Raw genomic sequence first — 25,423 nt, 5'->3', positions numbered from 1 at the left:
GGAATTTAGACTGTAAGCTCCAATGGGGCAGGGACTGATGTGAATGAGTTTTCTATACAGCGCTGCAGAATTAGTGGCGCTATATAAATAAATGATGATGATGATCCATTGCACTAGTGGCCCTATCCAGACAATTCAGAATCCAGTCCAGTTTCGGGTTGGGATTTCTGAGTTGGGTTTCATAAGCCAGGGTGGTAATTGATTGGTTGATGACCTCCATTAGTCATCGGCCAACCAGGAAGCTGAATCGAGCAGTGCCTCCATGTTATACCGTGCTATATCGAAGTTTCTAATGTATAGATATTTGTTTTTCTATTATCAACAGATCTCTATTGTAGAAGTTGTTTATATACTCAAGTTTATAAACTTTACATACCCAGGTACTACATTTTCTACGCAGCACTAGAGCAGTCATTATTGGTTTCCGACAATTAGAAGTCATCACCGTCCTTAATTGCGTCTTTCATCCGTCAAACATCTCATTATCTTTCTGCCGATTGTAGACTATCGCGGCTTCGTCAGTAAATTGACCCTTGGAAGACTTATTAGCATTGGCGATGTATTCAGCGTTTGTGAATATGCAGATACTTCACATGACGAGTCAAATGAGATCGGACATCTGCTACAAGTTGTGGTCGACTTCTGTTTTCTTACACAAAATGTGAATTTCTTGAAAAGTTAGTTGTGTTTGCAGTTGGCTCCAAGTATGGCAGCATTTAATCCCTGAGTCATGATCTTTTTCTGTGCATATTAAGTGTACGCGCTTGTTTAAGTAAATTATCCTTTTACAAGTTGTCTCCTAGTCATGGGCTGAAGATTGTCTGACACAGGGAAATAGGTTGCTTCTGGTCTAAAAATGAATGAGGCTCACAAAACTAAAATGTGATGCCTGCAGGCTGCGATTAAATTAGTCTATTAGAATTCTGAAATGTTAGCTTTGCTGCTTATTGTCAGATTGCCCCGGTGTCAGTATCTAGGAGGAGGGGGGGGGGTGGGGGGAGAGGGTTAGGAGACGAAAACTATGTTTGCTGGATTCCTCTTTGACAGACACTCAACGGAGTGACAGTATGTGATAGAGGTACCATTGCTAATAACTGACAGGAGGGTAGTTGTGATTTAGATACTTTGTGTCAAGTGGTTCTGCATGTGTTGGCACAGTGGTTAGCATTGCTGCCTTACAGCCATGGGTCATGGGTTCGATTCCCACCATGACCCCCATCTTTGTGGAGTTTGTATGTTCTACCCGTGTTTGCGTGAGTTTCCTCCAGGTACTCTGGTTCCGTCCCACAAGGTCAAAACATATACTGGTAACAATGTGCTTGGAGTCCTTTTTGCAAGAATTGTGCTTTATAAATAAATAAATGTATTATTATTGGAACGTTCTCAGATATCCAAGATCTATTTTTGCAAAACTACAGCAAATGCTTTACTAGCTTTAAATCTCAAACTATTTAAAGTAATTAGAGGGATATTCTAAACAAATTCTGCAATAAACTTTCTTAATTTCGTGTGTTGTATTTTCATGGCTTCATCTAACGGAAGCTTCTCTTCCCTCCTGCAGGTATGACTATCGGGAAATGTTGCACAATGCCACTTTCTGTCTGGTCCCTCGTGGCCGCAGGCTTGGATCCTTCAGGTTTCTGGAGGCTCTGCAGGTAAGTCATAAAATATTTACAATACCTGCTTGTCAAACTTGTCTTTCAGACGTACTAAACTAATTAGCTTTTGTGTGTTATGTTTGTGTTTTCTTTTTAAAGAGCAAAAAAACACGTCTTTAGTAAGGTTTATTTTCACTTTTGTCCTTGAAATGTTGTGCAGGACACAAACATGTGCGTCATTCTGCACTGAGAACATCATATGGGGACAGATTTATTGCCTGTATGATGCCATAGAACTGTCAGCCATAGATTGCAGTGGAACACTGCCCCTAGTGGTCAGATGATTATACACCATTATTATAGAGTACTTCAGCAATCATTTAGGGACATTTATAAAAACCGATGCACAAGAGAAAGTAGGTGTTACCCATAGCAACCAATTATATGTTATTTTATTAGTATGTTTGTTCAAACTAAGAGTTACAATCTGATTCATTAATAAGGACTGCTCAACATTTTTCCTTTTTACAACAGTTTTCATTAATGTCCCCCATTGTCTTTAGAATAGACTAGACCATACCTGGTCAATCCAAGGCTCTCCTGGTGTTGTGAAACTACAAGCCCCAGCATGCTTTGCCAGCCAATAGCAAGCTGATAGCTTGCAGGGTAGGCTGGGACTTGTAGTTTCACAACATCTGGAGACTCATAGGGTGCCCAGCCCTGGACTAGACCAATAGTTCAGCATAGTAAGCAATAATTATCTTCAGTTTTCCATGTCAGATGCAAATGTCACATAGTACAGGACAATAGCAATTTTTGACTGAACAAGTAGATTTAAAGTAGTTATTTTATTATTATTAAAGTCCCATGCTTTGAACCTATGGCGTTTCTGCATTGAATGCATCCCTAGTTCTCCAGCAGCTCATTTTGTGCTACATCTGAATGCTGGTTACAGCTGCTTATGCCTTTTGACTTGCACTGAGGAGTCCAAACACAGCAGAAACAGGCTGCCCGTAGGTTCTGTAAGCACAGACGTATGTCACACTTAGAGAAGTTGAATAGTATGGGCTGCTGGATCTCAAACTTTCTCAGTTCGAGGCACCTTTTAGGGTCTCCATAACATTTTCAAGGCACCCCTAAGCCAATATAATTACCAAGTAGTCCCCCGCCTTGCCTGCCATCTGCCCTGGCCGCCACACCCCTGTGAGATCGCACAGTTTGGGACCCGCTGGTCTGGGCATTGATTAAACAGACTGCCATGCACATAGAATTACCCATAAGTCTTTTCTCCTTTTGTAGTGGCCAATTTAAATAAGACTTATAATTTAATCGGAACGGAGAACCTTATTTATTTTCCTAATTGCATATATTAACGAGTGAGTTATTCATGTATTAAAGACTCAGTACAGTATAGTGCGTATCTTGGCTAATTCAACATAAACATTAGCTGTACTATACAATACAGTTAGCCCCCCTGTTGTTTACGGCTAGCTGTGAAACAAATATCTTAAGAGAAGTAATCTATCAATATATTGTCAGCTGGACTGTTTATGTGAAATGTGTGTTGGCTTATTAAGTAAGGAGCCCCCGGCTCCTGGCGTTTTCGTGCAGCATAAAAGCTGCTGTTCTGTGTTACACTTGTTGCAGCTTTGTGGAACTGGTAATCATTGTCCGTATACTAATGTCATTTGCTTTGGCCTTTTCACTTGTTATTAATGTAGTGACTGGAGACGTGCTACATTGCATAATGGTATGAATAACTTGATTTGCAGGCTGCTTGTGTTCCAGTTATGCTAAGTAATGGATGGGAATTACCATTCTCTGAAGTGATTGATTGGAATCAGGCTGCAGTCATCGGGGATGAGAGATTATTATTACAGGTAAGAACAAGGTTGGATTTAACCAATGATCCCAACTCTACTTGGTTATAGAAGTCAGTTAATGTCTCATATTGGCTATATACAATCCTGTAAATAATAACTGTATAACTGGTGTCATCAATTTAATGTTCTTTCAGAAAATGTCTATATTCTAAGGACTACCAGAACGCCCAATGCTGGCGTGCCGGGAATACCGCCACGACGGGAGCCAAGTTCTTTTGAAACGTTAGGCTGCCCCATGACCCCTGCCCTTCAAACAGACATTCATTGCCGTGTCCACCATTGGCAGCTGTGCGTGGCACCCGTTCAACATGGCTCCAATGTCAACAGTTCATACCTCCCAATTTTCTGACCCACAGGACAGCACTGTACCGATCAACACAATGGGGCAGAGCCCACAAATCAGGACTCTCCTGCCAAAATCGGGACACTTGGGGGAGTTGACTCGGAGTCACAGCCTAATGGCAAGAGACGTGGGACAGCAGAGGGTGGCCAGGTCTGAATTTGACCGACAAATATGAGACAGTAGTTGGGTACTACACCCCCCTCCCCCAGCCTACAGAGAGGAAGAACACCCACATTGTCTGGAACATACATTCCTATGCCGGGCACTGTTGAACACATTTTTGTTGTTACAGCTCCATAGAGAGAATCTGGCACAAGGTTGGAAATTGGTATTTTCGTTAATATATGGTGCTTTATGTCCATCTGTCCTGTCCTCTTGGCAGACCTCCTATCCTGCACGCTGTGCCAATTGCTGAGCATTATTCCCGAAGCCACGCCATGCTCTCCAGTGTTTGTGGGTAGTGATACTACACAGAGCAATCTAGCCTAGGAGGCAAAGGAAGGATCCCTTTAAGTGCCTTTGTTTTATATTTCTGCAGAATCGCCTCTAATTTGTGATTCCTGAAGGCTGGAGAACATTGACCTTTAGTGCTAATCCCTACCGGCTTCTGCTTCCTTTGGAACATGACAAACCTGGAAATTAAAACATCACGGAGCCAATGCATTAACACCTCCCCTGTTAATGATAGGAGTAGATGTGTTAATTCCTTGGCAGCTTCTCCACTTTCTCTCTCTCCTCGCTGCTTTAGCATCTGCGTTAACGTCTTTCTTACTTTTTAAAGAAGTTTGGCCACTTTTATCATTATTCTTGTGGTTCAGAAGTAATGATTCGGATCAGCCACTGTTGCTTTGTAAAAATATTTGCAAACATGTTTGTTCTTGACGTATTTAAATCCTGAGATGGCTAGAGACGGCCCTTTCTGTAACCTAAGCCAGTCATCTTGCAAATGCAAAGCAATCGAATGGCGTCGTTGGGGAAACGTACGGATGAGCGTCTATTGCGAGCGATATTGCATCGTAAATAACATGTCTTCAGTTTTAGGGGCATATTTAACAAATCACGGTAGTGCATTTACCGTGGAATTAATGTCCCGATGTGCCCTCCGCAAATTTATTAAAGGTGCATCGCAGCAGATATCATGGATATCTGCTGCTTTGCACTCCTGATCGTTTTTGCGAGCAGTCACCATTCAACAGAATGGTGACTGCTCTGGCCGCAATCTAACAAGTCCAGAAATATTTTTTTTGAAGCTGGCGTACATCATCAGCATTGAAGAAATCCACTGCTGTCAGCGCTGCTCCGAAGAGCAGAGCTGTACAGCGCATGTGTGGAGGGATCACATGATCCCTCCCTGTCACTCAGCGCGCTCTCTCTGCAACGATAGTTCCAGAGACAGAGTGGGGACTTTGTGCGCATGTGCACTGCACATGCGCAATTCAAGGAAGAAAAGGAACGAAGAGGAGATCCCGAGACAGCGCATCCGAAGAGGGGGGTAAGTGTGATTTTTTTCTATCACAGAAACAGCAGTTTTTCGGAAGTGCTGTTTCTGTGTTCCCTTTTTAATAAATTTGAGAAATAGTTCAATCCTTATCCTTGCGATAAGGATTGATAACTATTTCTCACTTTTGCCGATTTAATGATAAATGTGCCCCTTAAAGTCTAACAGGCTCTGGTTAATTTTAAAGCAATAGTGATTGGGCAGTATCGCCTCTTACAACACAGTAGTCAGCGGTCATCTCCGTTGTCAGAGTGCGCACGCTCGACCCCCTATCAGTTGGGCATATTGAGGATGAAGAACCCGTTTGCAGCTCTTATATTTCACAGAACTGTGTCTGGCGTCTCTGCAGCAGCACAGAGGAGGAAGGAACTGACAACCAAGAGAAACTTTTAAGGATTATTGCAATGAATGTTTAATAAGTACACGACCGGCATAACTGCACCGCAGGGACCCCTCCTGGTTTTAGGGTGCTTTATGATTTCTGACCCCTGTGTTCCGGAATCGTGCCGCTTCGTTCCTCTACAGCTGCTTCCATATTGAACAACTACTGTTCCATAATTAACGCTGTTTTTAAGGAGCTGGCAGCCAGCCCGAATATCTGCCCTGGGAAATGGGTTTTTTTTTTCCTTTTAGTTACACATTTTCATTTCCCATTTTAGACAAGACGGGAAGTTTTCCGATTTCCCTCTGCAGTGTAGTACTAGGCATCTTTACAAGCGCATAATCCCTTCTCTCTACTACAGTTTATTATTTCTTTTTATGCATAATGTTCTTATATGATTATTGCTTTGCCTAATTACTTTTTCGGGCAATTACCAATTTCTAATTATTTCTACAGATTTTTTAGTAATATGAATATTTTTTTCCTTTCCCGCTGTCTCAAGACTGAGTATGCAATTTACCAGGGGAGTTTTTTATTTTTAACTTTTTTTTTTTTATTATTTTAAAGTTACAGTATATTCCTTATGGAGTTTTAATGGCTTTTATGTGTAGCGTTGATACAAAGTGAGGGCCCCTTACGTTCTAGAACGGTTTTGATCATTGGTTGGTGCAGCGTTGCGTTCCAAAGACTCCTCTTTTATTCTGAATATTTTAATATTGGGTACATTGTGTTGGAAATCACGGTTCCACAATCCATTTTTAGGCCGTTCATTTTTCAGTATTTTGGCAGAATCTTTGGAACAAACTATGCCCGGGGTGGGTTTTTTTTTTTTTTTTTGCTGCTCAACATTAAACTGGGTTTAAGTAGCCTTTAAATGTATGCTACATTAGGATGGCTGCCCAGTATTTAGTTAATGAACAGCTGTTTCGTGCTATCTGTTTGATATTTGTAATACATGTTGTAGAATGAATTCATTCTCTTGTATTACCGATTTTGTTTGTCTACATTTCGGTTTAGTTGCAAGTTTCATTATGTAACGTGCATTAAATTGTAGCAGGTATCTTTTTAATATCTGTGAGATTTGTCTAGCAACAAGCCTTGTACCGGAGGCATGCAGTGTAATGTGGAGATTTAATCAAAGAGTGCTGAAATATTCTTAAATTCAAGTCTATAGGCAGCTGTCAAATTAGCTTTACTGTTCCCGTGGTACGTATCTCACATAACGGTATGCACTAAAGCCATCGCCAAGGCGGAGATTCGATTGTCAGCAACGTGGCACGCTAAGCCTGCCATTACGGTAGGAATCTCCGCTTATCTTTCTGCGTGTCTCCACGGAGGTGCGAGGAAGAAAATGAGTGTCGATTCCTGTTAAATCTCCGACGTGAGGTGTCTACGTGGATGTTTCACGGACACCTTGCTCCGAATTGAATCTCCCTCTATGTGGATACGTTGACTACTCCGGAGGCAGCCATATTGTCCTCTAAACCAACCCTCAAGCTATCCGTTCACTAGTGACCAGTGACATTAATGAGGCACAGAATGCCTCATGCCTTAGCGTTTTACCACTTTCCAGTGAATTGTTGGGCTGAATATTTAGCACACACAAATGGCTGCTTCCACTGTGACGAGTACACTTTATAGGTCTCGTAAAAGCTATATCTGTCCTCTATATAATCTGTGTTTCTGCCATGGCCTCTGTAACCTTTATTTCATCTATCCAAGGGGAATGTTTATTTTTTTATCTTTCATTTTTCATTGTGGCAAGAAGAATTATTCAGTCACCGGATACAGAGAGTTGCCATGTTGGAGGTGACCCTTGCTGACACATTGCTTTGGTTCAATAAAGTTTTCAATTCAAGTGCAGTTTACGTGTAATACATACTTTAATTTTATATTTCTTTTCTCTTGTTTTATTTCTTCGTGACCTAAACAAAAGGCAGCGATACAATATTCCCTGGGAGGGCCGCTCGAGAGGCCTCGCTCTCCACCGTGCGGTCATTTCATCAGGTTACTGTGTGTTTGTGATGGTTCTGTCCTTGTCTTGCAGATTCCTTCTACAATCAGGTCTATCCATCACGATAGGATCCTCGCACTTAGGCAGCAGACTCAGTTCTTGTGGGAAGCGTATTTCTCCTCCGTTGAGAAGATTGTATTGACTACACTAGAGGTGAGCGACCAATAGCCAGTCCTGGGCACTGGAATCTCCTCTGGTATATTTACATTTGTAGTTTTTATTTCAGTTTTCCTGCATAATGTCATCTTTTGCGTATTTCTTTTTTTAGAGCTTTTATTTGCTTTTTGCCAAAGATCCAAATTATTATTATTATTATTATTATTATTATTATTATTATTGTAGTTCAAATCCTATTATGCAGCGTTGTACAGAGAAGATGCAATCATTCACATCGGTCCCTGCACCATTGGAGCTTACAATCTAATTCCCTACCACATGCACACAGTTGGGTACACTTTCTCAGAGACCAATCAACCTACAGATTGTTTTGGGCCTGTGAGAGGAAACCCACGCAAACATGGGGAGAACATGCAGACTCCACACAGATAGGGCCCTTGTTGGAATCGAACCCTTGGCCCCAGTGCTGTGAGGCAGCAATGCTAACCACAGTGCACGCTGCAAGGTCTAGCGGATTCAAGCGTGATCGATTTAATCTCCCTGTTGGTTATTGGAGTTGAATGCTCGCATACAGAATGATGTCAGTTCACTGCTACACGCCAGGGGTGTGTTTTCAACCTAAACGTGTCCGAGGAACAATATGAAACAGAGACCCCTCCACACAGACACAGAATAAAATGTTTAATGTGGGGAATTGCTTTGTCTTGCACATGGTAAACCGTTCTAATCAGCCGTGGCGTTTGCAGCCACACGTACATGGGACTGGCCTCCTAACTTTCCTGCAGTCCTCTAAAAGTTTCCTGCAACTATACAATGTACTAAATTGAATACTCCTGGCGCTTCAGCAACTATCAGATCGGCTGAATACAAAACTACCGTCTCGGCAGTTAACATTAAACTCATTTCACAGGAGAATGTGTGAGGCAGCTGCTGCTCTTTTTATTCTATATTTTTCCTGCGTATAAACAAGGCTTTCAGGATGAGGCGACCTCCAGGGTTTTGATAGAAAGTGAAAATATTTTGACCTAGGAATAGAGTCCTGAAAATTGACGGAATACAAATGTAGCGTTCAGATGTGAGCGGCGTACAGTCGCAGGGCGTTTTATAGGGAGCCGTCAGTCTTTTACGGGAAGGTATGTGTCTTGTTTCTGTAGTGGTGACCAAGGTTTAACTGCATACCTCCTATGTTACAAATAAAATTCAACCCCATGAATATGTTTCCAACTATTACACTACTTTAGACTATGGAGGTTGTCTTGTATATTAAAAACAAAAAACAAAATAGACTTTACTTAGAAATACTTTATTTAAATGCGTCATTCTTTAGTGCCAATATCTGGAGCGCTGTACAATCAGCTTTTTTCTTTTTAGACAGATCCGTTCCTGCTCTAGTGGAGCTTACAATCTAATTTTGCTACCGCACGCACATCAAGCTCATTCAATCAGAAATCAATCAGCCTAACGGAGGAATGTCTTTGGCCCATGGGAGGAAACCAGAAGAGACAGAGGAATCGCCCGCATATACAGTGGAGAACAGACAACGGCCAGGTTTCATAGGAGCCCGATTTGGAATCTGACCCGAGACCCCAGTGCAGACGAATGATAGCAAAGATGGGTCACCACGGGGCTTGTGACCCCTGCACTTTTTCCCAAATTCGGGACAGGCAATGCAGTGATTTCCCTTCAGTGTATCCGGACTTCTTTGTATGATGAGAATTTAACAGTAGTGGGGAAGGTTTGAAAATATATTGAGGTTATGCGGCGGAGGTTATTTTTGCTGCCTCACAGCACTGGAGTCATGAGTTCGAGTCCGACCAAGATCCTATGTATGTGGAGTTTGTATGTTCTCCCCGTGTTTGCGTGGGTTTCCTCCGGGTGCTCCGGTTTCCTCCCACACTCCAAAAACATACTGGTAGGTTAATTGGCTTCTGACAGTATGGACCTCTGTGTATGCCTGCCTGCATGGTAGGGAATTTAGATTGTAAGCTCCAATGGTGCCAGGACTCATGGGAATGATTACATATTCTCTATACAGCGCTGCGTAATATGATTGGCGCTATATAAATAAAGGGATAAAATAATATGCAATGGGACAGATGTAATTTAATTGTAAATGAAAAAAAAAAATGCTGTTATTTGCTTTTATTTCATGTACGCTGCAATTTAGGATTCTGGGGCCTGATTAATTAAGGATCTTAACTTAAGAAACTTCTTATTTAAGTCTCCTGGACAACACAAATACTTGATAGCTTATTTGTACACTGAAATTTGATATTTGTGTGCTACATGAAAAAACAGTCAGTATTTAACTTATCCGCAAAACAGAATACTAATTTGCACCCCTTGCATTGTAACATGGTTTTGTCCAGGAGACTGAAATAAGAAGTTTCTCAAGTTAAGATCCTTAATGAATCAGGTCTCTGGTTTTGTTTGTTAGCAAAATGGAATACAAGGACGCAGTGGAAATAGGTGGTACCAAGTGAAATCGGTAGAATACGGTATTTATTGACAATAAAAATCAAAAGATGTTTATTGACACTCGTTGAGCGTATGCGAGTAAATGGTCACAAAGTTCTGTACAGAACAACTAACTTGTAAACACAACTATATGCAAAACATAGAACTTTTTCCATGCACCGCATGTGCAAAGTGTGGAAGGATCAGAGTTGTACAGGGACAACACCAATTAAATCGCAATTTAAATTAGTTGTTCTGGACAGAAGTTTGTGACCATTTACTTGCGTATGTACGACGAGTGTTCAATACACAGCCTTTCATTTTATTGTGAATAAATACCATATTTTACGGACTTCACTTGGTACGACCCATTTCCACCTTATATGCCATTGCTCCCTGGAACTCCATTTTGCTATTTCCTTCTCCTCAGAGAACCGCTCCCTGTGTCATCAGGTCCCCTATAGTGGCTGCGCCTACACTCTAGGCAGTGCGGGGTTTCCACCATCTATCCATGGTTTTATTTATTGCAGTATTTTAACATAAGCAGGGAAAATATAAATCCCGTGTCTGCGGTGTCACCTGACCTAAAACGTTAAGAACTGTCGGCAACATTTGTGGTAATGAGAAACTGCCGCTTGTTCTATTAACCTGTGTGTGTGTTTTATATAGTCCACACATGAAACTCCAGGGAATATATTTACTAAACTGCGAGTTTGAAAAAGTTGAGTTTGATAAAGTGGAGATGTTGCCTATAGCAACCAATCAGATTCTAGCTGTCATTTTGTAGAATGCACTAAATAAATGATAACTAGAATCTGATTGGTTGCTATAGGCAACATCTCCACTTTATCAAACCCGCAGTTCAGTAAATATACCCCCAGGTGTCCACGCCAAGCATTTTCCTGCATGATGTGACAGTGGATGTCTTGCAAATAGAGGTTTTCTGTATCACAATCTGCCATTTGTCTGGTAGAGCGATAATAAATTATTCAGACGCCATTACAGAGTGATGAACTCAGAGGTCAGCCGGAGAGATGCGCTCGGAGGTCACAGTTCTGGTCTAGAACTGTGTTCTGTGTGATCCATAGCTCTGCATCCCGTATCTCTCCCTCCCCCTTACACCTCCGCTCATAGACTCTCACCATTTACCTTTTCACCCGGCCAATCAATGGAAATTGAATTTTTCAGCTTGAGCTCTTACCCTCCTGATGTGTCAGTCAGCGAGCAAGACCGATACGGGAGACGCCGGCTGACCGCAGCTTGCGTTCCGCGTTCATTTCACCATCCAGCCGTGAACTATGGCCCTAGATACCAGGCAACCTAATTATTTGTACAAATTGGTTTTTAGTGCAGTATTTATACATGGCGCTGCTTGTTATGGATGCCCCGGCCATGTAGGTTAAATGTTACCACTGTAATTACCGCTTTGCAGGATAAAACAACAGTATTCTGCATTGGAGTCTTCTGATTTTAAAGCAACAAATATGTATTTGAAAACCTCCGTATTAATGTGGCTCATTTTAATGTGCTCTGCATAAGGCCAGTGCGCTGTAAGGCTCTCTATCAAGTTAATGACGTATTAATGTACTGTAAATGATTTAAAACATTACAGTCGGTGTGGTAGAAGCGTGACTCTTGTGCATATAATACAGATATTTCAGCAGCTACTTTAAATACATTGCATTAAGCTCCTCAGAGCACTGCATTGATCTTGGAGATGGATAAACCCATTCAATCACACTATTGACTAAACAGAGTCTGCACATACGCTTATAATTATTTAATTCCGTTCCAGGAACGGCAGAATTTCTCCGATATCGCTTCAGCAACCCCTGTTTTCTGTATTGTTACCTTAACGCAAGATTACACCCTTTTTCTTAATTTTTTAGGACATAGTCCAAATATTTTAGACTACATTTAGTACAAACTCGGGAAGGACACATCTTTACACTAATGTATGACTTAAAAATGTTGTCCACAGGGAACCCTATCAGTTGTTCAATGCATAAGGATCCTGTCCTTAATGTTAAAGAGCAAAGCTGCTGGTTTGTTGCTGTAATGGGATAGGGGGGCAGAAGGGTGCACTGTTCGAGTTTCCTGCAGCTTCTTGATTGGATGGTTATGTGGTCAGGAACCAGATGACATTTTGGGCCTTAGAATAGATTCCTACCTACAGTGACCCAGCATCGGTCCCCAGACACTGTACTGGAGCCCGGCTGTATTGAGCAAATATTGGGTGAGACACGGAAAAGAGGTCAATCGTCTTATGAGGGTGTGGTACAGAGGTGGGAATCCCAATTGGTTAAATAATAACCACTGAAATCACTGAGAAGGCAGCCTATCAGATCACGATAAACCAGTGACATCACCCAGGCACATAGACAATCGTACTGTAATATAAGCCCTGTTATACAGTAATGATGTATTTAACACTCACATAACAGATGCTGGATACTGCTTGTGTCTGAACATCCAGGTTCATAGCAGCCTGGTTCTCTCCCTCCAGTAATTCAGTCATTTCCTTGCCACAAACTCGATAGCCCAAAACAAGTCCTTTCCCCCGCTCTCGGCAGGAAGGCCCTTGATTGCGCTGTTTAGCTCACTGCTGATTGGAGAGGATGCTGAAGTTAAAATAGCTGGGACTGAGTGCTTCATCCAGCCCTTGTCTCCTTGTATCTCCAGATAATTCAGGACAGAATCTTCAAGCACATATCACGCAACAGTTTAATCTGGAATAAGCACCCTGGAGGGCTGTTTGTGCTGCCCCAGTACTCAGCATATCTGGGAGATTTCCCTTACTACTACGCTAATCTAGGTAAGTGCTTTATTCTCGGTGACCTGATGATAACGGGGTCTGGGAGTGAATAAATCCATCTTTACAGATGCTTATTGAGCAAGTGCTATCCCAGCCCACGCTGTCACACTCTGTAAAGCCTGTACAGGGTAGTACACGAGTATACGGCATAGAATTGTTTGTTATCGACAGTTGAGGTTTTTTGTTTTGTTTCCATTAAACCTTAGTTTTGGCTTTTTCACAATGTGATTTAAATAAAGTTTCACAGCTCTCGTTACATCAAGAAACCGTCACAATGAGAACCAGTATAGCTCAGCGTTGTTCTTATTTTTATCACTTTTACGTACACATTTAATTTAGTATTTTGTTATAATTTAAAAAAAAAAAAAGTTTGATTAAAAAAAAATGATGATATTATTACTATAGTTTTTATGATCCTTTTATTTACATAGCTCCAACATATTTCTCGGTGCTGTGCAACTATAATTATATTCAGGCTCATCAGTACATGTGACAGAGGAGCTTACAATCTACTTTGCCAACAACAGATGCGCACACACCAGGACTGATTAGTCAGAACACACACTTAGGGCCAGCTTAGTCCAACTATGGGAGGAAACCAGATCCCCTGGAGGAGCTATAAACACAGGACAGATATACATACGCTGCTTGACACACACATTGGCCCAGGTCCAGGACTCCATTGAAAAAAAGTGTGAATTCCATGGCAGGAGGGAATACACCCTGATGTCTATGGGTCTCTAATTCTACCATCAATCATAATTATATTAAACAAATAAGTTAAGTTTAACTTTCAATTGGGTGAGATACTATACCTGGTGCAGACACAAAGTGGAGGCAGCCATTTTGTGTGCTGGTCCCATATTCAGCCTATCCATTCACTAGGAGCTAGGTGGCCATTTTGTGTGCTGGTCCCATATTCAACCTATCCATTCACTAGGAGCTAAGCGGCCATTTTGTGTGCTGGTCCCATATTCAGCCTATCCGATCACTAGGAGCTAGACAGCCATTTTGTGGGCTGCTCCCATATTCAGCCTATCCATTCACTAGGAGCTAAGTGGCCATTTTGTGTGCTGGTCCCATATTCAGCCTATCCGATCACTAGGAGCTAGGTGGCCATTTTGTGTGCTGGTCCCATATTCAGCCTTTCCATTCACTAGGAGCTAGGTGGCCATTTTGTGTGCTGGTCCCATATTCAGCCTTTCCATTCACTAGGAGCTAGGTGGTCATTTTTGCAGGCTGAGAAAATATCCATGGGAATGTTGCCTATGAATTTACTTAGCATTACGGACATCACTGAGGCATGAAGAACAAAGTGTCTCGTGTCTCAATGATGTGTCAACTTCCCAATGAATTGATGGGCTGAACGTGACCTAGCCCACAAAATGGCAGCCTCCACTCTGCGTTTAGGTGACGTTATTATTACAGATGAAATTCTCCACCTTCCATCTGAATGTTAGATTTTTCTGATCGCTGTGTGGATTACGTTTGTTATATGTGAGGTGTTTGGATGTGCCGTGAGGAGCCGGCAGATGTATATTGTGTTTGGGTGTGTTAACGCTGTTTATACATTGCAGGTGTAAAATCCCCAACCAAGTTTACCGCCGTAATCCATGCTGTGACTCCGCTGGTTTCCCAGTCTCAGCCAATCTTGAAGCTGCTGGTCGCTGTAGCAAAGTCTCAGTACTGTCATCAGGTATTGCAACTTACGCTATCTTTAATATTGAAGTTGAATTCTGTATTTTGGCTTTGGTGTCTCACCACACCCCCTCTAAGTAATGTAATAGTGTTACCTCACTGCTTGTGGTGATTTGTCCCTGAGAAGTCACTGGCTTAGTTTGAAATTTCCTTACAGTTGCCTACTCTCCCGGAATTTCCGGGAGACTCCCAGGAGAGCAGGACAACCTCCCGGTTACTAAATCCTTGTATACTAAAGTGTGGGGTTGGGCTTATGATGCGAATTGTGCGCCATCGTGGCCAATTGCCGTGCCCGCCGGGCCTCGCCCCCAACACGCCCACCTAAAACCCGATCTCCTGGAGTACCTCTAGCCAAAGTTGGCAAGTATGGGTTTCCTGTTTCTGCCTGACTAGCAGCTTCAGTACATTACAGTGCGTCTTCGCTCATCCCAAAGCATTGTGGGAAATAATTATGTTTGAGTAAACTGCTGAGCGCTGTTCATGGCTGCTCCCAGCTAGCAACTTTTTAATGTTCTTTACCAAAAAACATATTTGTTAAACACAAGTGCACCCATTGCCTACGTCCGCACCGTGGAGGCAGCCATAATATGGGCTGTACCAATACGTACCAGAATGCGGCCTTATCCGTTCATATTGGTTCCGCCCTCAATATGGCTGCCATCAGTGTAGGTCAGCGATGGCTGCACCTCGAAAGATTGTATAGATCTCTCTATAAGGACATAAGTGAACTCCTGAGCTCAGCAGTTCTGTTGTCCGCTCTCCAGAGATGCTCTCATTGGGGAAATATTCTGTGGAAGGGACCCAAGTGCTGGAGATGCTTTAATATGTCTGTTTATTATCTCTTCCCAGATCATAGTATTGTGGAACTGTGACAAGCCGCTTCCTGCCAAACACCGCTGGCCGGCCACTGCTGTGCCTGTCATAGTTATTGAAGGGGAGAGCAAGGTGAGACCATCCTGCAGATTTATCATCCTCTCTCTGCTCTGTGGCAGGATGGATATAGGGTCATCGCTCATCATACAGACTCACGCCCCAAACACACAAACATTTTGTGTTTTTGTACTATAAACCATGGGCCAGCAATGGATTCTCATGGGGGGAACCTCATTTTAATATTTTATTATTTAATATATTCATTGCATATACATAATACAATGCTATAACTACGTAAACCTATGGGAGAATGGTTTCGCTCCCTATGTAACCGGTCTGGTCGACACAGATGGGATTTTCTTTTCTCTTCTTTTTTTTTTTTTTTTTTTTTTTTACAACTTTATTTATTAGTTTTGGCATGCAGTGTACAAAAATTCTGCATGACCACAGGTCGGCATACACATGTGACCACAGGAAAGTTAAAAAAGAAATGTTCATTATTCTTGGATGGTACAAATGCAAGTTTAACATAGGTGAATGGATGATACCAGGTATTTTCTTTTTTTAAATAAACTCTCTGAATAATAGCTGAGGATAGCAGAGTACTGAAAACAGACAAGTGCTTTAGCCCAATGTCTTTAAGCTTGATGTCATCACTCATAGGGCGGTGTGACGGGGCGGTCTCGTGGAGCGGTGTGACGGGGCGGTCTCGTGGAGCGGTGTGACGGGGCGGTCTCGTGGAGCGGTGTGACGGGGCGGTCTCGTGGAGCGGTGTGACGGGGCGGTCTCGTGGAGCGGTGTGACGGGGCGGTCTCGTGGGGCGGCGTGACGGGGCGGTCTCGTGTGGTGGGGCGGCGTGACAGGGCGGTCTCGTGTGGTGGGGCGGTGTGACGGGGAGGTCTCGTGGGGCGGTGTGACGGGGCGGTCTCGTGGAGCGGTGTGACGGGGCGGTCTCATGGGGTGGTGTGACGGGGAGGTCTCGTGGGGCGGTGTGACGGGGCGGTCTCGTGGAGCGGTGTGACTGGGCGGTCTCGTGGGGCGGTGTGACGGGGCGGTCTCGTGGAGCGGTGTGACGGGGCGGTCTCGTGGAGCGGTGTGACGGGGCGGTCTCGTGGGGCGGCGTGACGGGGCGGTCTCGTGTGGTGGGGCGGCGTGACAGGGCGGTCTCGTGTGGTGGGGCGGTGTGACGGGGCGGTCTCGTGGGGTGGTGTGACGGGGCGGTCTCGTGGGGCGGTGTGACGGGGCGGTCTCGTGGAGCGGTGTGACGGGGCGGTCTCGTGGAGCGGTGTGACTGGGCGGTCTCGTGGAGCGGTGTGACTGGGCGGTCTCGTGGAGCGGTGTGACTGGGCGGTCTCGTGGAGCGGTGTGACGGGGCGGTCTCGTGGGGCGGTGTGACGGGGCGGTCTCGTGGAGCGGTGTGACGGGGCGGTCTCGTGGAGCGGTGTGACTGGGCGGTCTCGTGGGGTGGTGTGACGGGGCGGTCTCGTGGAGCGGTGTGACTGGGCGGTCTCGTGGGGTGGTGTGACGGGGCGGTCTCGTGGGGTGGTGTGACGGGGCGGTCTCGTGGGGCGGTGTGACGGGGCGGTCTCGTGGGGTGGTGTGACGGGGCGGTCTCGTGGGGCGGTGTGACGGGGCGGTCTCGTGGAGCGGTGTGACGGGGCGGTCTCGTGGAGCGGTGTGACTGGGCGGTCTCGTGGAGCGGTGTGACTGGGCGGTCTCGTGGAGCGGTGTGACTGGGCGGTCTCATGGGGTGGTGTGACGGGGCGGTCTCGTGGAGCGGTGTGACGGGGCGGTCTCGTGGAGCGGTGTGACTGGGCGGTCTCGTGGGGTGGTGTGACGGGGCGGTCTCGTGGGGTGGTGTGACGGGGCGGTCTCGTGGGGCGGTGTGACGGGGCGGTCTCGTGGAGCGGTGTGACGGGGCGGTCTCGTGGGGCGGTGTGACTGGGCGGTCTCATGGGGTGGTGTGACGGGGCGGTCTCGTGGAGCGGTGTGACGGGGCGGTCTCGTGGAGCGGTGTGACGGGGCGGTCTCGTGGGGCGGCGTGACGGGGCGGTCTCGTGGGGTGGTGTGACGGGGCGGTCTCGTGGGGCGGTGTGACGGGGCGGTCTCGTGGAGCGGTGTGACGGGGCGGTCTCGTGGAGCGGTGTGACTGGGCGGTCTCGTGGAGCGGTGTGACTGGGCGGTCTCGTGGAGCGGTGTGACTGGGCGGTCTCATGGGGTGGTGTGACGGGGCGGTCTCGTGGAGCGGTGTGACGGGGCGGTCTCGTGGAGCGGTGTGACTGGGCGGTCTCGTGGGGTGGTGTGACGGGGCGGTCTCGTGGGGTGGTGTGACGGGGCGGTCTCGTGGGGCGGTGTGACGGGGCGGTCTCGTGGAGCGGTGTGACGGGGCGGTCTCGTGGGGCGGTGTGACTGGGCGGTCTCATGGGGTGGTGTGACGGGGCGGTCTCGTGGAGCGGTGTGACGGGGCGGTCTCGTGGAGCGGTGTGACGGGGCGGTCTCGTGGGGCGGCGTGACAGGGCGGTCTCGTGTGGTGGGGCGGTGTGACGGGGCGGTCTCGTGGGGCGGTGTGACGGGGCGGTCTCGTGGAGCGGTGTGACTGGGCGGTCTCGTGGGGTGGTGTGACTGGGCGGTCTCATGGGGTGGTGTGACGGGGCGGTCTCATGGGGTGGTGTGATGGGGCGGTCTCGTGGGGCGGTGTGACGGGGCGGTCTTGTGTGGTGGGGCGGCGGGACGGGGCGGTCTCGTGGAGCGGTGTGACTGGGCGGTCTCGTGGGGCGGTGTGACTGGGCGGTCTCGTGGGGTGGTGTGACGGGGCGGTCTCGTGGAGCGGTGTGACTGGGCGGTCTCGTGGGGCGGTGTGACTGGGCGGTCTCGTGGGGCGGTGTGACGGGGCGGTCTCGTGGGGCGGTGTGATGGGGCGGTCTCGTGGGGCGGTGTGACAGGGCGGTCTTGTGTGGTGGGGCGGTCTCGTGGGGAGGTGTGACGGGGCGGTCTCGTGGGGCGGTGTGACGGGGCGGTCTCGTGGGGCGGTGTGACGGGGCGGTCTCGTGGGGCGGTGTGACGGGGCGGTCTCGTGGGGCGGCGTGATGGGCGGCGCGACGGGGCGGTCTCGTGTGGTGGGCCGACGGGGCGGTCTCGTGCGGTGGGGCGACGGGGCGGTCTCGTGGGGAGGTGTGACGGGGCGGTCTCGTGCGGTGGGGCGACGGGGCGGTCTCGTGCGGTGGGGCGACGGGGCGGTCTCGTGCGGTGGGGCGACGGGGCGGTCTCGTGCGGTGGGGCGACGGGGCGGTCTCGTGGGGAGGTGTGACGGGGCGGTCTCGTGCGGTGGGGCGACGGGGCGGTCTCGTGCGGTGGGGCGACGGGGCGGTCTCGTGCGGTGGGGCGACGGGGCGGTCTCGTGCGGTGGGGCGACGGGGCGGTCTCGTGGGGAAGTGTGACGGGGCGTTCTCGTGGGGCTGTTCGTGTTTACAGTTGTAGTCACTGACTGCTGTATTTGGGTAATCTGGACATTGTAAACTCTAGAGATGAAATTATAGAACACATTTCCTTAGCTGCTTGGGGAAAAATTCCATGTTATAAATTAATGTCCTCTGTGCTATTGAACTCTACCAGTTGGATATTTTTATTTTTATTAAAGTAGTGGATGCCCATAAACGACCCACTAACCCCAACATAGAAGTTATATTATATAAAGCAGAAATATAAATGATACCTTCAGGAACTTGTCAGAATGGCGGGTGTTTGAGACATTAGTTGTGTCTATAGGGGGGCATTTTTATATCCTTTGCACCACAGACTTCCTGTCTTTAAGTCAATTACAGTTGTGCCCTTTTATGTCTGATATAGTGACAGAAAACAGTAGTTTGTATTTGCACTTACTATACAGCTGGGTGAAACCTCACATAAAATCGGTGCTTCTTATTATCTTTTATTTATATACCGCCTATTGTATTACACAGAGAATATATAATCATTCACATCAGTCCCTGAGCCACAGATAAAGCCCTGGTTGGAATCAGTCCCATGAACCCAGGCAGCAATGCTAACAACTGTGCCTCCATAACCCGTTACAACCAATCCTGTGTTTGCTTCTGTTTTCTAAACAACACTAAGGAAATCATCATCATCATCACCATTTATTTATATAGCGCCACTAATTCCACAGCGCTGTACAGAGAACTCATTCACATCAGTCCCTGCCCCATTGGGGCTTACAGTCTAAATTCCCTTACACACAGACACACAGACTAGGGTCAATTTAATAGCAGCCAATTAACCTACCAGTATATTTTTGGAGTGTGGGAGGAAACCGGAGCACCCAGAGGAAACCCACGGAAACACAGGGAGAACATACAAACTCCACACAGATAAGGCCATGGTTGGGAATTGAACTCATGACCCCAGTGCTGTAAGGCAGAAGTGCCAACTACTCAGCCACCGTGCTGCCCATGATTAAGTACGTGTGCTGCAGTACTCCATATTATTAACGTGTTCCATAAAAGTCACATGCGCACTTAACCGATATTAACCCTATCCATTCACTAGTTTCTAGCGGTGGTAGCGCTGTGCTGTTATCCCCTATCTTTGTAATACCCAGTGCTACTACCCCTTCTGCCTTGTGTCTCCTTCTGGCACTGGCTTAACGTTTGAATCGTCCTAGAATTGATGCCCCCATGAATAAAATGTGCCTAAAATACATCGTATGTGCTTCTTGTACAGCGATGAAGAGCGGCCCTAGGACTATTTAAGATGCTCTGTGGCCAGTGTTAAGGGAAGGGCCTGTTAAATTGGCAGCTAATGGTTTCTGCCTGAGTCAGTGGACATGTAAACAGCAGCAGGGGGCCTTCTGGTACACTGAGCCCACTTGGATTTTTTTTTTTGCCTTGAAGCTTCGCGGGTGCGCTCATCCTTTTAAGATCGTGAAACGCGGCGCACCCCCCCCCCCCCCTTCACCTTGTGTAAGTACTGACCTTGATGCTGTTTTCTCCACAAACAAGCAAGTCTCATGTGTGCAGCCAGGCGTGGGCTTAGTGCTCTGCGTCTTCCCTCTAACGAAGCCTCTGCTCTGTGCCAGACATCGTCAAACGCACCCGGCCGTTGTGCTGGAAAAAATTTCGACAGCTGATGGGTCGGAGTCCTCAAAAATCTTATTAATATTGAAATTTTAGGACTTTTCTTTTTTTTTTCCTGTTGCGCTCAAGAGATTCGATGCTTCTTTCTTGGTAACACAGGCATTTAGTCTCTGGGGCAGGTCAATTAAACACGCACCTTCATTGCCATGAAAACATTAGAAATGTTTAGTATTTAATATATAGCAAGTAAGAATTATTTAATATTCCATATGTTAAAGTATTTATTTGTACTACGCAAAACTTGAAAATGCAAAATAAAAAAAAATATAATCATCTATTGACAACTTAAAACAGTGTTGACATTGGATTATACTTAGATACAGTGGTTAGCATTGCTGCCTCTCAGCACTGCGGTCATGGGTTCGATTTCCGTCCAGGGCCTTATCTGTGTGGAGTTTGTATGTTCTTTCCGTGTTTTCATAGATATCCTCCGGTGCTCCGCTTTCCTCCCACACTCCAAAAACATACTGATAATTGGCTTATGACAAAATTAACCCTATTGTGTATCTGTGCGGTAGGGAATGTAGATTGTAAGCTCTACAGGGACTGATTAAATATTGTGTAATATGTAGGCATTATATAAATAATGGTTTATGATTAATAATTCTTTTTGCTGATCAGATTTATTTAATATAATTCTTGCATCCAGTGTGATGGATGTTTGCGAGCGGATGTTACTCTATTTTCGGTGCACTGCGCATGCCATCCGTGTGGTTTGACCGCGGTGAAACTGCGGCGCTAGTGAATGTTGACCGCTACATGTTAGAGACTTTAGTTTCCTGTGTACGTTTTCCACACCTGAACTTTAGCTCGTAGAATGAACTAAGTGAGGCATTTTTTTTCTTCTTCTTGTTAATAATAATAATTTATCCGTCTATAAATCTCGGCCACGTATCCAATTCACGGCGTGACGGAAACGGATACATTTGTCAACAGCTTCTCCGGCGCAGACATGTCTTGAAATCCATTTTAGTAGAAAGCTTCACTCCTGATTACAGGGCTGAGGATTGATGGGCTGTCTGTCATTTAGCCGGACAGACGCTGGGTCATTCCTGGAATGGTAATAAATACTGTCTGGAACTTTTCATGCAGCTCTTTAAGAGGTTTGACAGAAGGTGCAGCAGCCGGTGGCCTAGGAGTGATTTAATCCCTTAACAGTGTATGTTTAGCAGATGCTGTATCTGGTCCCTGGCTGGTGTGAGACGGTGCAGGGAAGGGGCCACACCTGCAGGGAACGGGCCACACCTAATGGAAGTATTGTTTGCAACAAGTTTTCTATGACACTCCATTATATATTGTAATATCGGTGAGGAACAACTAGACATTGTGTTGGTTTATTTCTACTGTGTACCTCTAATGCAGTGATGATCAACAGTCGGCCCTAGGGCCACATGCGGCCCTCCGAGCCTTCTCCTATTGTCCCCCCGCTCTTTTCTGCTTTGTTTTCAAATTTGTTTTATAGCTTGTAACACTTGTTTAAAATGTCTGCCCTGTTATTAATGATAGGTGTCTTATTGATTAATTTTATTGTTGTACTTATTACTGAGAGTAAGATTAATGTGCGGCCCCTTTTGAAGGTTAGAGGACGGCCATTAGTGTATGGGGTTGCCCGTCGCTGGTCTAATGTGATAGAGAAGAGTCCATGTCGTCTGTCCGGGATCAGGATTTTGAAAAGAACACATTGCACTGATAAGTCTGTCCTCTTCCCAAGCTCAGATGTAGCAACTGGGCTGAGGAACATCCACAAACCTGCCAGAATCCCTTCCTGTGACGATTTGACTAACCCGTGAGCAGTCCTGGGACGTGAAAGACTTGTAGATGTCCTACTAATTGTTTCAGTGGTTGTCTCAACAGTTTTTGGGGAATAAACTGGAAGAATAAGAATGTAGCAAACTCCGGGGCTCAATCAGTGACCAATAATTATTGTTTTACAATTATTTTGTGTTGCTTTGGTTGGACCGGAGGTCGTCATTTTCTGCTTCAACCTGACAGTGAAACCGTTTAGGAAATAAATTCTGTCTTGGCGCCCAAAGAGTTAAACATCATGTTTTCGTGAGTTTAAAGTCTGTTTGTAAATGTGTTTTTTGAGCCCCTCCTTGAAGCCGTTATTTTTCACTTTATCTCTGCAGGTCATGAGCAGTCGTTTCCTACCTTACGATAACATAGTGACTGATGCCGTCCTCAGCCTTGATGAAGACACAGTGCTTTCCACCACAGAGGTGCGTATGATTACATCTGCTGCTGTCTGTGGGATCATAAAATGTACAGACATCAAGTTCCTGCCCCAGAATGCTCTGCTCTATTACTGTGGTTCTGCATTAGTAGATGAGTGTATGGGCATTTATGCTGTATCTGCATAAATAGACGTAACATTTGTTTGTAAATTACTATCCTTTCTGTATATGGTACAGATAAAGTAACAAGAACATAGCACACAAAGGTACCTCTTTTAGGTTATAAACCACATTTCCCGTTTTCCTTCCAAACTTTCTCATTTATGGTCTTGTATGAATAGACTTGTCAATTGGGTCCCCAAAGTTTCTCTCTAAGCCCTACAATTATAATAATAGCATGTACTGTTTACATTCTTACATTGTGCAATAATAACACCCACTCTTTGTATTCCTACATTCTGCGATAATATCATCCACTCGGTGTATCCTACAACCTGCGATAATAGCATCTTCTATGTGTTGGCCTACATGCTGCCATAATATCATCCGCTCTGTGTAGTCCTACAAGCTGCGATAATAGCATCTGCTATGTGTAGTCCTACATCCTGTGATATCATCTGCTATGTGTAGTCCTACATCCTGTGATATCATCTGCTATGTGTAGTCCTACAACCTGCGATAATAACATCCCCTCTTTATATTCATACATCCTGCGATAATAACATCTGCTCTATGTATGACTACATCCTGCGATAATAACATCTGCTCTATGTATGACTACATCCTGCGATAATAACATCTGCTCTATGTATGACTACATCCTGTGATAATAACATCTGCTCTATGTATGACTACATCCTGCGATAATAACATCTGCTCTATGTATGCCTACATCCTGCGATAATAACATCTGCTCTATGTATGACTACATCCTGAGATAATAACATCTGCTCTATGTATGACTACATCCTGCGATAATAACATCTGCTCTATGTATGACTACATCCTGCGATAATAACATCTGCTCTATGTATGACTACATCCTGCGATAATAACATCTGCTCTATGTATGACTACATCCTGCGATAATAACATCTGCTCTATGTATGACTACATCCTGCGATAATAACATCTGCTCTATGTATGACTACATCCTGCGATAATAACATCTGCTCTATGTATGACTACATCCTGCGATAATAACATCTGCTCTATGTATGACTACATCCTGCGATAATAACATCTGCTCTATGTATGACTACATCCTGCGATAATAACATCTGCTCTATGTATGCCTACATCCTGCGATAATAACATCTGCTCTATGTATGACTACATCCTGAGATAATAACATCTGCTCTATGTATGACTACATCCTGCGATAATAACATCTGCTCTATGTATGACTACATCCTGCGATAATAACATCTGCTCTATGTATGACTACATCCTGCGATAATAACATCTGCTCTATGTATGCCTACATCCTGCGATAATAACATCTGCTCTATGTATGACTACATCCTGAGATAATAACATCTGCTCTATGTATGACTACATCCTGCGATAATAACATCTGCTCTATGTATGACTACATCCTGCGATAATAACATCTGCTCTATGTATGACTACATCCTGCGATAATAACATCTGCTCTATGTATGACTACATCCTGCGATAATAACATCTGCTCTATGTATGACTACATCCTGCGATAATAACATCTGCTCTATGTATGACTACATCCTGCGATAATAACATCTGCTCTATGTATGACTACATCCTGCGATAATAACATCTGCTCTATGTATGACTACATCCTGCGATAATAACATCTGCTCTATGTATGACTACATCCTGCGATAATAACATCTGCTCTATGTATGACTACATCCTGCGATAATAACATCTGCTCTATGTATGACTACATCCTGCGATAATAACATCTGCTCTATGTATGACTACATCCTGCGATAATAACATCTGCTCTATGTATGACTACATCCTGCGATAATAACATCTGCTCTATGTATGACTACATCCTGCGATAATAACATCTGCTCTATGTATGACTACATCCTGCGATAATAACATCTGCTCTATGTATGACTACATCCTGCGATAATAACATCTGCTCTATGTATGACTACATCCTGCGATAATAACATCTGCTCTATGTATGACTACATCCTGCGATAATAACATCCGCTCTATGTATGACTACATCCTGCGATAATAACATCCCCTCTTTGTATGACTACATCCTGCGATAATAACATCCCCTCTTTGTATGACTACATCCTGCGATAATAACATCCCCTCTATGTATGACTACATCCTGCGATAATAACATCCGCTCTATGTATGACTACATCCTGCGATAATAACATCTGCTCTATGTATGACTACATCCTGCGATAATAACATCTGCTCTATGTA

At 45.2% G+C, this 25,423-nt stretch overlaps 1 protein-coding gene across 1 annotated transcript in view; it reads left to right on the top strand.

Moving 5' to 3' along the window:
• Nucleotides 1–25,423, top strand: part of EXT1 (exostosin glycosyltransferase 1) — a 201,069-nt gene that overhangs the window by 164,393 nt on the left and 11,253 nt on the right. The window contains exons 2-8 of the mRNA XM_075213988.1: nucleotides 1,562–1,655; nucleotides 3,371–3,478; nucleotides 7,752–7,871; nucleotides 12,975–13,107; nucleotides 14,685–14,803; nucleotides 15,655–15,750; nucleotides 22,940–23,029. Of these exons, the coding sequence (XP_075070089.1) occupies nucleotides 1,562–1,655; nucleotides 3,371–3,478; nucleotides 7,752–7,871; nucleotides 12,975–13,107; nucleotides 14,685–14,803; nucleotides 15,655–15,750; nucleotides 22,940–23,029 (760 nt within the window). The remainder of the gene's footprint in view (nucleotides 1–1,561; nucleotides 1,656–3,370; nucleotides 3,479–7,751; nucleotides 7,872–12,974; nucleotides 13,108–14,684; nucleotides 14,804–15,654; nucleotides 15,751–22,939; nucleotides 23,030–25,423) is intronic.

This window comes from Mixophyes fleayi, chromosome 5, assembly GCF_038048845.1.
Source record: "Mixophyes fleayi isolate aMixFle1 chromosome 5, aMixFle1.hap1, whole genome shotgun sequence".
Classification (NCBI taxonomy): Eukaryota; Metazoa; Chordata; class Amphibia; order Anura; family Limnodynastidae; genus Mixophyes; species Mixophyes fleayi.
This window is presented reverse-complemented; position numbering and strand designations above follow the sequence as displayed.